The following is a 13,092-nucleotide window of genomic DNA, read 5'->3' as shown; positions in this document are numbered from 1 at the left end:
GGTCTGTCTAAGTGCCAAAAACCCGCCCTGCGTGGTGGTGCTGGGGAGGAAGGGGAGGCCAGGGAGCTGTGGATGATGAGGCAGCCGCCACAGGGACGCATAGCAGGGGAGGGGTATGTGTTGGTTTCAGGTGAGTCCCTGGGGCAGCATGACCCTGCACAGGGTTTCCAGAAGGTAGTGGCAACCTGCCAATCCTTAGTGCAGAAAAACTTGCTTAGCTCCCCAAAATGGGGCCAGTCTCAGACTCCTAGTGCATTATGTTATTTAGATGAACAGGGTTGGCAGGGCAGATTGGGAATGGTGAAGCACTGGGGGTAGGAGCAGCAGTGCCAAAGGCAGGCTCACCACTGAGGGGAAGGACCTCACTGTGGGGTTTGCACCCCCAGGGCCTGGGTGGGCTCATGGGTTGGCTCTTTCCCCAGCTTTCCTGGCCTGGCTGGCAGTGAGCCTAGCCTGGCTTTGCACTCCTCAGTGAGAGAGCAGTGCCAGAGCTTACTGATAGTGAAGGTGAAGTTTATGTGTACCATTTTTAAGCAGGTTTTTCTTAAGCAGTCATGCACTCACATTCATTTTCTCATTGAGTGGTGGGTATGTGTGTGAGATGGAGTAGGAACAATGAAACAGGAGTCCTCATGACCTCTCTGAGTGATCGTAACTCCATTGGCAATGACAAAATTAATATATGAGCAGGTGCTTTTTTACCTCTTAAGGGTCATCTGTTGCTGCAGAATGGTTCTTTGCCTCCAAACCTTACTAACCCCAGTCTCCATAGCCCACAAGCCTTGTATGGTCCTTCTTGTTTGAAAGATGCATCTGATTTGCAACTGGCTAATAGAGCAGGCTGGTGTATGTTCATGGCCTGCTGGTGATAGGATGGGGTCTTCTGCTGGAGGTTGTCTGTCTTGTATCCTGACAGGGTGTGAGCACAGCATTCACACCAGTGTCAATGAGCCCTGCCCAGGGATGCTGCTGCCCCACAGGTGTTCACCTCACAGACCATGAGCAGCCAGATCCTCTCTTTGCTTTTTGGATCTTGAGGCCATTAATCTTAAGAGGGAAGGTTGAAAGGAGAGCTAGGGAGGAATGCCTTGGGCCTCTGTGGGGTTTTGGAGGGCTGTGTCTCTGGTCTCATGCCCTCTGTGCTCATACCCCTCGGGGACACATGTGACCTATGGTGTGCCTGTTCTCCCAAGCTACAGTAATGGAGAGTCACCATGCCCTGTGATGCCAAAACTGCTGGGGTGTGTGCTGAGCTCAGTGCAGGCTGTTGATGAGCCTTTTCCCTGAAGTCCTGAGGTACTTGGTTAGCCATGCTGAGTAAGTGGCAGTGGCTCAGGTTTCCTGCCCTCCCTGTCACTGCAGTCCTGCAAGGTCGGTCACTGCAGTCCTGCAGAGTGGGATGCTGGAGGTTTCCTGCCTGCCTGGTCCTGTGCACACCAGGGCATGAACCTGATCTCCCTGTTTCAGCAGTCCTTGATTTTCCCTTCCACAGCCCAGCCACAATCTACTTGTAGTGGAAGAAGGATGTAGAGGCAGTCAGGTAGCACAGATGTTTGTTTTCTAGGTCCGGGTCCTCAGCCTGGCTTTTCTGTGTGGCCACACACATAAACACTCCACCAACAGCCTCATGCCCTGGCTGCCCTCTGGCCAGCCAGAGTCAGTAATCCCACCTGTTCCAGAGGAGGATGCTGAGGCTGGATGAGCGTAGGCATGCTGGGAAACCCAGCTTAGTCATCTCAATGCTCCCAAGACTGTTTTGATGTTTTGCTACTCCAGCTGTCCGTGAATCCCCCAGCAAATGAGTTTGCTGGCAGGATGCTTCAAGGGAAGACAAATTATGAAAAATTGCATTCACATAAAAGACATGCCTTATTTTTAATTGGAAATGTGATTCTCTGGATTAGTGCCCACCCAACCGGAGAGAAGAAACATATGCTGATGTATCAACAAAACAAAGGGGGCACTGAATATTCAAGGCAAAGCTTACACGCACTGAAAATGCTTCATAGAAATTATCCAGCAAATCAGTTTCAATGGCAAATCTCATGCATTCACAGGCCACAAAGAGAAGAAGGAATTGCTCTACATGTTTTCTGACTTTTTCTGACCCTGTTTTAGTATCTTCTCTCTAAGTAGGACCTATAATGGACAGACCATATATCAAAATTTCTGCCTTTATCTTATTGCTTCATTTTCCCACCTGCAATCCTGTACACCCCTGTGTTTCTTGATTAGTCCATTGCTGTCACTTCTCCAGGACTGTGGCTGCTCTGAAGGACATCTGTCTGTGGTTGGCATCTAGAGGCCCTGCCTCATACACAGCTAATGGGAAGCTGTCCTGACACCTTCTGGAGCTGACACCTATCCAGCTCTGTTATTCACAACAGTATTTGTTCCTTTGGCCTGTAAAGACTGGGAAAAGCACAATGGCAGTGGCGTAGCAGGGAACAGGAACTGGTTTGGTGATGCTGTGGATTTTGTTGAATCCTTCAGATACTATTGGAAAGTGAATATTTCAAAATGCTGAATTTTCTCATTTTTTTGATGTGAAAATTGAGCTTAGGCATTTCAACAATTACTTTAATGACCTGCAGTGTCCCTGTGATTTCTCATTCTGTATACCAAAAAACTTACCTCGCCAACCAGAGGGAGTTTGAACATGTTCTATAAGTCTGAGTTTAAGCTGTTCTTGGTGTATGTGAGCAGAAATCTCCTCTCACTGTTTCTGCTGCATGCTGTTCCTAGAATATATACATTATTTACTTTTAGCTGGTTGCCCCCAATAGTTATTTTAATGGTAACATTGCAGCTATATAATTTGCATAAGCTTTTCTGAGAGCAGCACCATAAACGGTGAGACTAGCTGGAACAAATGATCAGAAAAGTATGATTTGGGTATTTAGAGGAGAGTTTCTGTGGCTATCTGGTAATGAAAGGAGCAGCAAAAGGTGTCAGGAGAGTGGCTTGAGATCAGGTTCAGAGGAGCTGTGATACACTGCAAAATCTGTGCTTATAGCCTGAGCATGACATGATGGCTCCTTTGAACTCCTTTGGACTTGGGGGTGCTTAAGAGAGAGGGGACAGAGCTGGATTTGGTCTTCAAGTATCTTCTGCTCCTGAAATTTGTCTGTGCAGTCTGGCATTGTTTGGGGAGTGCTGTGTGGAGATAAATGAGCTGGTTGGGCTGGAAGGGTGAAGGCTTGCATTTGGGAGCTTTCTGGGCAGAAGAGCTGGGAGCAGGAGATACTAACACCATCTCCAGGAGGAGCCCATTGCTTTTGGCCACCAGGAGCAAAATATCTGATACGGGAAAGAAAGGGATAGCAATGAGGACTTGATAGAGAAACACAACTTGTACAGATCCCTGTGAAAATCCCCCTCACCCTACCAGCCCTGACAGGATGTTCCTCCTACAAGCGTGAAGCTGGTGCCTAGAAACAAGCTGCAGGATCTTCTTCCCGTGTAGTGGAGTGGTGGTGACAGAGAAAGGACTCTGAAGTTGCTAAGGGTCTCCTTGTTTGTTTGCTGATGGTCTAACAGCTCCTCGGTCAGAGACACACCCTCCTTGTTAACAAAAAGGCAGTGAATTATTTAGCAGCTGAAAATGCCAGATGGCAATGGCTCTGCTGCTTACAGGAGGAGGGGAGAGAGAGAGAGACATGCACATGGTGAGGAACAGATTGAGAGCATTGCCATAGCAAAGAGCAGACCGTGGCTAGAGGTCCTGGTGGCCCAGGTGACAAGCAGGAGGCAGGCAAGCGAGGGCAAACAGCTGCTGCTTGCCAGAGTAGCTCCCTCACTTCTTATAGGTCTCTTGTAGAGGTCCCGTGTCAGGGGTCATTACCCTGATGGGACCACACTGGCCCTTGAAGTACAGGACTCCCAGCCATGGCTGAGAGACAGGCTGTGACTGAGGGCACTGCAGAGAGGCTTTGCCAGCCTGTCCATCCATCCATCCATCCATCCATCCATCCATCCATCCATCCATCCATCCACCCACCCACCCATCCATCCATCCATCCATCCATCCATCCATCCATCCATCCATCCATCCTCCTACCTGTGGGGTGGAAGTATCAGCCCCAAGTGTACTGGAATGCCCTTTGGCTCAGGTGACATATGCACAGGAAAAGGGACTGAAACATGTCTGTATGTCCTGGGGAACTTGGTGCCTGTAACTCAGCAGCTTCTGACACCCCTTCAAGACATCTATGCAGGTAGTCAGATGCCAGCCTAATATTGTAGTGGGGTGAGACTTAAGCTCTTCTGGGCTCATAGCCTTGCTCCAATCATCCCAGCCACTGTTAGGCTTCCAGTGGAGATTTTTCTTTGGGCTTTGGGATGGAATTTATGCTTCAGAAATGAAGAAAATTGCAGGTCACCTTTTTTTTTTTTCTTTTTTCTTTTTTTTGGTCAACTCTTGTGTTTTAAAACCTCCCTCATCCTCAGTTTTTTCTTTCCCTGGATGAGGAGGTTAAAGAGAGTCAGTGTCTCAGGCATGTAACATATGTCAGCTCCTGCACCAGCACTCCTGTCCTGCCCACTCTGGTCAGCTGAGGGTTGAGGGTTCCTCATGGGCTCCTCATGAACTTTAGGACAGGACTAATCTCCTTCTTGTGAACTTTAGGGCATGATTCCTCAAGCAGCAAACTGCAAGGTGTAAGAGAGAGAGGCTGAGACCACAGCCATGCATATAAAATCACATGCTACTGTAGCCCCCATCTATCACACTGACACAGCACAAGTAAATGTTTCCCAGCAAGAGCAAATCTGTGTAGAGCTTAGGAATACCCCCTTTCTAAGCCAAGTAATTTTCTGTGTGCTGTCTCTGTGCTCCCCAAGGACCTCTCAATTAGGCTTCCTTTGGTGTTGAAGAAGATTTGATCTTGTTTGGTCTTGGTGGCAAAAACTGCCATAAACACTTTGTGTCTCCACATCCCTGGAGGTCCCATCTGTCTTTGTTTGCATTCTCCTCCACTGTTTAATCAAACCATGGGTCCTGTTTCTCTTCCTCCACCCTGTTCATGTGGGCTTTGAGCAGCCTCCAGCAGGGATTACCTGGTGCTAGGTGACTGCAGGGACTGTAGCAAGGTCTCCGTTGTAGTTGGAATATAGATGAAAAGGAAGGAGAGGAACGGATGCTCAGTGGCTTGAATGCAAGCTCCCAGGATTACATGTTGTAAACCACTCTTGAGTTCTCACACAGCCTTTGCACTGGTCACAATATAATGACTTCAATATATTGTGCCCATCATATCTGCAAGGCAAGGCACTTATATAGCTCCTTATGAACTTCAGGCAGGCCTGAAAATGTTCTTGTCAGGTGCACAAGTTCCTGAGAATAGGGATGTAGAATAATTGTGGTTGGAAGGGCCCCCTTGGAGGTCATTGATAAAAGCCCTTGCTCAGGGCCCAGGCCAGGAAATATTTGGCTGCTCAAGGCCTCCAACGTCTGGATCGTCTTCCACAGACAGCTGTTCTTCTCTGAAGGCCATGCAGCTCTTCAGGCATGAGAAGCAGCTGGATAAAGGTGTTGAAGGTGACTCCAAAGCACAGAGGGAGGACAGGCACGTGAGGACATGAGACTCTGGCCCCCTTGTCCCCACCCCACGTTTGTTGGTGTTTGCTGTGCTGATTCCCTCTCCTGATGTTTGAATGGTGGGTGCAGCAGCCATTTGGTACTGTCCTGTGGCATCCCTATGAGTAACAGACTGCCATGCTGGCTGCTGCAGGGTGCTCCTTCTCAGGGGTTCTAGGCAGGTTTGAAGAGGATCCTCTCCTACCGAAAGCATGGTGGTTGGAAAGGTTTTGGAAAAAAGCCACAGTGTTGGCCATTAGTGGCCTTTAAGTGTCTCCTGCCAGTGAGGACTGTAACCTATGGTATCAGCTCCTGGGGAAGGTGGTGGGAAGCCTGACACTCAGGGTTTTGAGAAGCTAACTCTTCAGAAGAGATCAAGATATCTTGGGAGGAGCAGTTCTGCTTAGATGGAAAGATGAAAGGGAAGTCCTCTAACTCCTGAGTCACACAGATGATGGTGCTGGAGCAGGACAGCAGGCTTAGGGATATTCCATAGGAAATAGATACCTGGCTGTGGGGAAAGAAGCAAGTGCAGCCCCAGCAGCCCAGTTGTCAATATTATCATTGCTGGTTTTTTTCAGAAATTCAAACAAATGTTTCAGCTTCTTATTCCTGCCTGCTGACAATACCAGGGTGGCCATGACTCAACCCAGCTTCCAGAACTGAAGAGCAGAGGTGGTGAGAGACCTATCTCAGGTATGACAGAGACAACCAAATAGCATGGGGTTTAATGGGGTGGGGAAAGGGCAGGAAGTAGCTGTGAGATTTCTTCAGCAACACCCTCTGCCTTGTGTCCAACAGCCTGTCCCTGAGAGAGACTGGGAAAGCTCTGAGATCACCAGCCAGTCCTCTCCCCTCTCTACCCTTAGTGAGCTCTTAAGACCTTGATGGAAGGGACCTGGAAGAGCCACGGCCCCTTTTCAAACAAAGGCTTCTCCATCCACACTCATGCCTCTGTGTTGCAGGGTGGGACGTCACAGCGGTGTCGATGGAGAGCACGTACTCCATGGAGCCAGCACCGGATGGTGCCGGCCTCACCTCGCTGGACATGCTCATCTTCCTGGAGGCGCCGGTGAACAGCACGGAGGAGCAGTGCTTCAGCGCCCGCTCCCACAGCACCGTCCTGGAGGGGCTGCCCTTCGGAGGCGTGCCCACCGTGCTCGCCATCAACTTCATCCTCTGGCTGGTGAGGGGCCAGCAGGGGGGCATTTCTATGGGCTCTGCAGCCCCTGGAGGCACTGACAGCCACACACAAGTCAGCCTGCGCAGTGGTGCACCTGGCTGAGGGGGAACAGGGATGAGTGCACTGGTGCACCTGGCTGAGGGGGGAACAGGTGAGTACAGGGGTCCAAGGGCTTTGCCCACATCATGGTGGGCAGCAAAGGACACTTGGGCAGCAGTGGTGAGGTCACAGAGCAGGAGCAGTTTGGGGTAAGAGTTTTGCACGAGCTTGGGCTCATGAGTGGAAAGCACAAAGGAGATATGAGGAGATCCCATGGGGTGAGACCTTGCAGCAAAACACTTCCCTTTCTTCTTCCAGCTTCTCCTTCTGATCTTCTCATGTCTTCGGAAAGCAGCTTGGGACTACGGGCGCCTGGCACTGCTGATGGACAATGACAGGTGAGGAGGATGCAGAGCTGCTGCAGGTGATGGCTCCATTCTCTTCAAGAGGGCTGGAAGGAAGGCCAGCACTGTGGCATGACACAGAGATCAGCAGGTGTTCCTGTCCCTCCTCCCTACTGGGAATGGCCTGGTGCCTCCATTTCCCATGGAGACACAGCCACCATCTGCTACAGGAAGAGGGAAAGCCTGGGCCAGCTTTCATTCCCTCTAGCATTTGGTGACAATGTTCTTGGTGCCATTGGGGGCACTGTTCTGGGAAGGACAAAGAGCTGATTTTCAGTGGAGACTGTGCTGCTGCCTCTTCTGCCACTCTCTTGGGATGAACGGGACTGGCTGGTGGAGGGGGCAGAGGGAGACACACAGCAATAACACTGTTCCTCATGTCACCACAGCAAATTGCCTGGCCCATCGTTTGGGCTAGGTGCAGAATTCCACAAAAATAAGCAGTTTTCTAGTAAAAGTACAGCCCAGACCGTATTTCCAGGTGGGCTGTACCACCTACAACAGCTTGCCTGCCAGAGCACAGCTCACTTTGGGCAGCAAAGCATCTTTCCTTGAATAGGCTGGTGTAACAGGAGGGGTCTTTGCAAGGCTGGGCAGCCCACAAGAGTAAGATCTGTTAAAGTCCTTCTTCTGCCTTCTCCCCTCCAGTTCCTCTTTGCCTCTGAATCTGGAGCTGAGTCTGGCAATGAATATGAGATGTTTTCCCTTCACCAGTGAGATCAAAGGGCAATCAAGATTTAAAATGCAAGCTCTGATTAGATTCCTTTTTACTGTAAAACCATTTGAGACATCTGAAAACAGTGGAATAGAAAATAATCTGGTTCAACAGTCCCTTGTAATGGAGCTACGGCTCCATCTCCATGAGCCCATCATGGATCAGGCCACAAAGAAGCTGGGGAGACTTGTCGGTGTGAAGGCAGCAAGACAGAACCCCTTCATCCCAATCCCAGAAGTAATCACTGTACCAGCCCCAGTGTGGGATGCAGGGAGAGGGGGAGGGATTTCTTGGACTGCTGTCCTAGGAGAGACTTCTCCAAGGGTGCTTATCCTCTCGTGTTTGCTGCTTCTCTTCTGCCTCACCCCTCCGCTCCTCCCCTCACTGCAAAGCCTGACATCGCTTTTCTATGGAGAGCAGAGTGAGAAGGAGAAGTCCCCATCAGAGAGCAGCCCTCTGGATGCTGACAACAAGGATGTGGTGAGTGCCAGTGGCTGTGGCTGTGGGAACCTGAGCTGGGCTTGTCCCGGCCCAGCCTGTCCTGTTCTTCATCAGAAACCCTGGTCAGAAGTTAAGTGTGAGAAATTAAATTTCCTGGAAGCTTGAGGGTTTTTTGTCCTGGATTCTTTGAGGCATCTATTTTGAATGGCAGTTTGGAGGGGATGCTCCTGTTGGCCAGCATCTCACAGCTGCATGGCTCTCCTTGCAGCTGTGTGGATCCAGTATGATGCATGGCCAGAGCCCAGCTGCATGGCTGCAAGGATCTTTCCCACCCCTCAGGATCAAGTCCCCCACACCATATTTCCTCCTCTGCCAGCATGGTGGGGCTTTAAAGTAAAATCTGCCTCTCTCGAGCACATCAGGCTTTCCTGGAAACAAACACAGACTGACATGTTTTGCTCTCTCTTTCTTTTTTGGCAGCAAAAGCTTGAAAATCAGTCACTGGTACAACTATGATAAAATGTCATGACTTATTAAAAAACCTAGGTAGGAAAGAAGCAAAAGACGCAAAATCCTTGCAAGGTGGCAGGAGGCCTCTTTAAAGGCTCTGTACCAGGTGCTCTGGGCAAATGTGTATTGCTCATCAAAAAATAAGTGAGAAAGACTACAGGGAAAGCCAGCACACTAAAGAGCAGATTAAAGGAGATTATTAGAAGTAAGAAGTCATCCTTTAAAAAGTCAAACTGTTCACAAATGACGAAAATCTCAACTCTGCCAGGTTAGATGTAGAATACACTAAGAGGGGAGAAGAGCAGTTTTGAGGAGAATTTTGTAGAGAGCATAAAAGTCCGGAATCGCAGAATGGGCAGAGTTGAAAGGAACCAACATGGGTCATTTGGTCCAACCTCCTTGTTCAAGCAGAGTCATCCTAGAGCACATGGCACAGGATTGTATCTTGAGTATCTCCAGTGAAGGAGACTCCACAACCTCTCTGGGCAATCTGTTACAGTGCTTGGTGCTTTCTTCCAGTCCTCAGGCAGCTTTCCTGATCACCAGGACCTTTCAAAGATGATCATGAGCTGCCTTGCTGTGGTGTCCACCAGCTCTCTCAGCAGTCACACATGCATCCTGTCAGGGCCTACAGACTTGTGGATGTCAGGTCTGCTTAGGTGTTTTCTAACCCAATCCTCCTTCACCGGGGAATGTCTGAAAACCCATGTGTGTACACAGTGACAGGGAATAAGCTAGTTAGGGCACAAGAACTTAGGTTGTCATATAGCACTCTACAGCAGTGCCCCCTCAGCACTTGCTAGTGGTAAAAAACATGCATTGAATGTTAAGGACTGTCATGGGAGGGGAAGAGGAGGGAGCTCTGGAAGCAGGAGCCTGTTGCAGTGATACTCCTTAATATTCAGAGGAAGCTGAAGTCCAGCAAGTCACCCCTGAAACAGTGGGTTAATGCTTGACTTCAGCTTCTTCTGCAAATCCTCCTGCAGCCAAAAATATGCACCTGACATCCATCAGGATGGTTAATGTTTGTAGAGAGACTTCCCTGTCCCTTTATACCCCTGCCCCAGCAGACTCCTTGTTCCCACTCACAGAAATTATCTTATCACTACTTTCAGGAAGGTTACATGGTCTATCAGGGCTGGAAGAGAGGTTGTGCTCAGCTTCCCATCAGCTCTTTGGAGTGTGTTTTCCTTGCTTCTCCTGAGGCAGCTGCCTTTGCCATTGGGTTGAGCATTGCTGAGCTGTCTTGGGCACTGCCTCCATTTGCTCAGGGCCACAGGCACTGCACCACCTCTGCATGTTTCCCCAGCATATGTTGTGACTTGGTCCCTCACTAGGGAGCTGGGGGTGGTTGTCCTTGTCTCATCCTGACTCTTTTTCCTTCTAGGGATTCTGTTCCTGGCTCCTTTCTATCTACCAGATGAAGTAAGTGTGTGTGCTTGGCATTATGGTCTTGCCCCACCGCTGCCCACCCATGGGGAACTGGTGTCCACAGGTGGTGGCCCATCACCAGGAGCTGCGGGGAGCAGTGGCAGAGGAGAGCCCTCTTAAAACATCCTCTCTGAAGAGAGAGCAGAGAGCTCACCTCTGCATTTCCTCCTGGCCCCTAGATCCTATCCCAAAGAAAAGGGCTTCAACCTCTCCTGATAGGAACCAATCCTGTAATGAGATGCAGTTGGAGGGCTTCTTGGGTCCCTCTGTGCTCAAATCCTTTGTGCCCCTGTCAGGGTGTCATGAGTTGGTGTGGGCTGTGGGAAGCTGGAGCAAGCCAGTGTCCCCATGACAGGAGGTGGTGGGGAGGAACCACCATCACTGACCCCCACCTGTCTCTCTCCAGGGATGAGGAGATTCAGAGCAAGTGTGGGATCGATGCCACCACCTACCTCTCCTTCCAGCGGCACCTCCTGGTCCTGCTGATGCTGGTTTGCGTGCTCTCTGTGGCTGTCATCCTGCCTGTCAACTTCTCTGGGGACCTCCTGGGTAGGTGCTTCCCTAGTCACAGGATGACTCAGGAGTGCCATGCAAGCTTCCAAGCCTTTTGGCAAGCATTGTGCCTCTGGGAAAGAAGGCAAAAAAGCCCCTCTCTCAGAAGCCTGCATGTGAGCAGGAGCTCACCCTCAGCTGGGTGACAGAGGAGCATAAGAGGCTGGGAAATTCAGGGCAGTGGGGACTTGGGGATCTGAGAGATGGAAAAGAAGGGACCAAAGACCACAGCCAATAACTGCAAATGGACATGCACACTGCACTGGGTTCTCTTAACCTTCTGCTTCTCCTCTTCCTCTGCAGGACACAATCCTACCCACTTTGGCCGGACAACCATCGCCAACATCCCAACTCAGTAGGTGCTCCCGCAGGCAGGGGGGCTGTGTGTGCTGCTGCTGTGGTGGGCACTGCTGGGAGCACCTAGGCACAGAACTCATCACAGCCCAGTGCTGGGGACAGGGACAGGTCCATGTGAGCCACACACCACTCACACTGGCTCTCCTGTCTCTCTGTACTACATGAGCACAGTTAGGGCAGCCAAGCCAGTGGCACTGCTCTTGCACCCCACTGCTGGCAGAAGTGCTCTTGGGGATGTTGTGTAGCTGCATTTCTGTAGGATCTCAGTCAGCAGCCTGGGTGCTGCCCCTCAAGTTACTGGGGTGAGTGTCTGACAGCTGGCACTGGGAGGTCCTGCTGGGTGGAAGAGGGGGACATGAGTGAGATGCTGTGCCAGGCTGGTCCTTGTGCCACATGCTCACCACAGTGCTCATTGATCCCCACTTCCTCTCTTCCAGAGACCGTCTTCTGTGGCTGCACAGCATCTTCGCCCTAATCTATTTTATCTTCACCATCCTTTGTATGGCTCACCACTCTGTCCACCTGGAATACAGAGAGAATGAGAAGGTGAGAAACCACCCCTCCTCCAACCCTGCCTTGTTCAGTGCTGCTAATGGCCAACTTCTTGCTTTGCACAAATGCTGGTCCCAGTAGGTACAGAGGTTTTTAGGAACAGCATGAAACTGGGCTGGCAGGGAAAAGTGTGGCTGATTTTCACCAGCTTCTGGATAAAGTGACAGCCTGGAGGCAAATCTCTCTCTCTTGTCTTGTATCTTGAGACTGAAGTTCTGCTGTATCCATCTGTCTGGGGTATGGCATTATCTAGCTGTGCCTTCAGGGTTTGGGACTGGGCATTGAGGAGATCTGTGCTGACTTGCCTCTGGGGTGGCAGCTGATGGCCCAGCTCGCTGCTGGGTGGACAGGATGGCAGCATTATATCCTGCAGCTCCATCCTGCAGATCCATCCTGCAGATCTCTTTGCCTCTTCTCTTCCCCAAGGTTGCCCGGACATTGATGGTTACCCACATCCCCAAGGAGATCACAGACCCTTCACTTATCATCAAGCATTTCCAGTGAGTAGCCATGTGCCACAGCCTTGCTGGGTGAGTGGCAGGCAGGTGGCAGGGAGTGTCCCTGTCCCCTGGCTGCTGGTGCCACCATGTCCTTGTGCTTGCAGCGAGGCTTATCCCAGCTGCACCGTCACCAATGTCCAGTTCTGCTTTGACGTGCGCAAGCTGATGAAGCTGGATGCAGAGAGGTGAGTGCATGCACGTCCGTGTTGCCTCTCTGGGAGTGTGTGCTGCTCCTGCCCGCCACACCAAGGCACCCAGTCTGGGTTTATGTTTGTCTGTCTGGTGCTCCCCACATGACCTTTGCTATTGGCTTCCTGGCAGGCGCAAAGCAATGAAGGGGCGGCTTTATTTCACCACCAAGGCACAGAAGGAGGGGAAGATCATGATCAAAACTCACCCCTGCGCCCGCATCTTCTGCTGCCGCTTCTGTGGCTTTGATGAGGTAGGAGGCTGCAGGCAGGGCTGCAGGCAGCACACGTGCACCACGGGCAAGGCAGAGCATGGCAGCTTGTCCCTTCCCCAGCCCCGTGCACAGCACAGCCCTGGCTGCTCCCACAGGTGGATGCTGAGCAGTATTACGGGGAGCTGGAGGAGAAGCTCACAGATGAGTTCAATGCGGAGCGCAACCGCATCACACTCAAGCGGCTTGATATGGCCTTCGTCACCTTCCAGGACGAGCGGATGACAGCTGTGTGAGTGCCCCTCATGCACAGGCCATGGGGATGTCCTTTAGCCTGTTGGCCACCACTGCCGGGGAGCTGGGGCACCTTGCCAGCTTTTCCCACCAAAGCCAGGCAGTTGTTGATCTCTTCTATGCCTCTGCCGTCTGC

The 13,092-nt window shown here is 51.0% G+C and overlaps 1 protein-coding gene across 3 annotated transcripts in view; it reads left to right on the top strand.

The window, feature by feature from the left end:
* TMEM63C (transmembrane protein 63C) overlaps nucleotides 1-13,092 on the top strand; it is a 32,288-nt gene that overhangs the window by 12,451 nt on the left and 6,745 nt on the right. For all 3 annotated transcript variants that reach the window (XM_071426744.1, XM_071426745.1, XM_071426743.1), the window contains exons 2-13: nucleotides 6,160-6,274; nucleotides 6,544-6,764; nucleotides 7,119-7,198; nucleotides 8,312-8,399; nucleotides 10,258-10,295; nucleotides 10,708-10,850; nucleotides 11,157-11,208; nucleotides 11,648-11,756; nucleotides 12,189-12,262; nucleotides 12,367-12,447; nucleotides 12,584-12,704; nucleotides 12,821-12,954. In XM_071426744.1, the coding sequence (XP_071282845.1) occupies nucleotides 6,567-6,764; nucleotides 7,119-7,198; nucleotides 8,312-8,399; nucleotides 10,258-10,295; nucleotides 10,708-10,850; nucleotides 11,157-11,208; nucleotides 11,648-11,756; nucleotides 12,189-12,262; nucleotides 12,367-12,447; nucleotides 12,584-12,704; nucleotides 12,821-12,954 (1,118 nt within the window). In that variant the 5' untranslated portion in view covers nucleotides 6,160-6,274; nucleotides 6,544-6,566. The remainder of the gene's footprint in view (nucleotides 1-6,159; nucleotides 6,275-6,543; nucleotides 6,765-7,118; nucleotides 7,199-8,311; nucleotides 8,400-10,257; nucleotides 10,296-10,707; nucleotides 10,851-11,156; nucleotides 11,209-11,647; nucleotides 11,757-12,188; nucleotides 12,263-12,366; nucleotides 12,448-12,583; nucleotides 12,705-12,820; nucleotides 12,955-13,092) is intronic.

Source organism: Agelaius tricolor, unplaced genomic scaffold (assembly GCF_023055355.1).
Source record: "Agelaius tricolor isolate 1412-34295 unplaced genomic scaffold, bAgeTri1.0.p SCAF_5, whole genome shotgun sequence".
Taxonomy (NCBI): Eukaryota; Metazoa; Chordata; class Aves; order Passeriformes; family Icteridae; genus Agelaius; species Agelaius tricolor.
The sequence above is the reverse complement of the archived record's forward strand: the minus strand, read 5'-3'. Positions and strand labels throughout refer to the sequence as shown.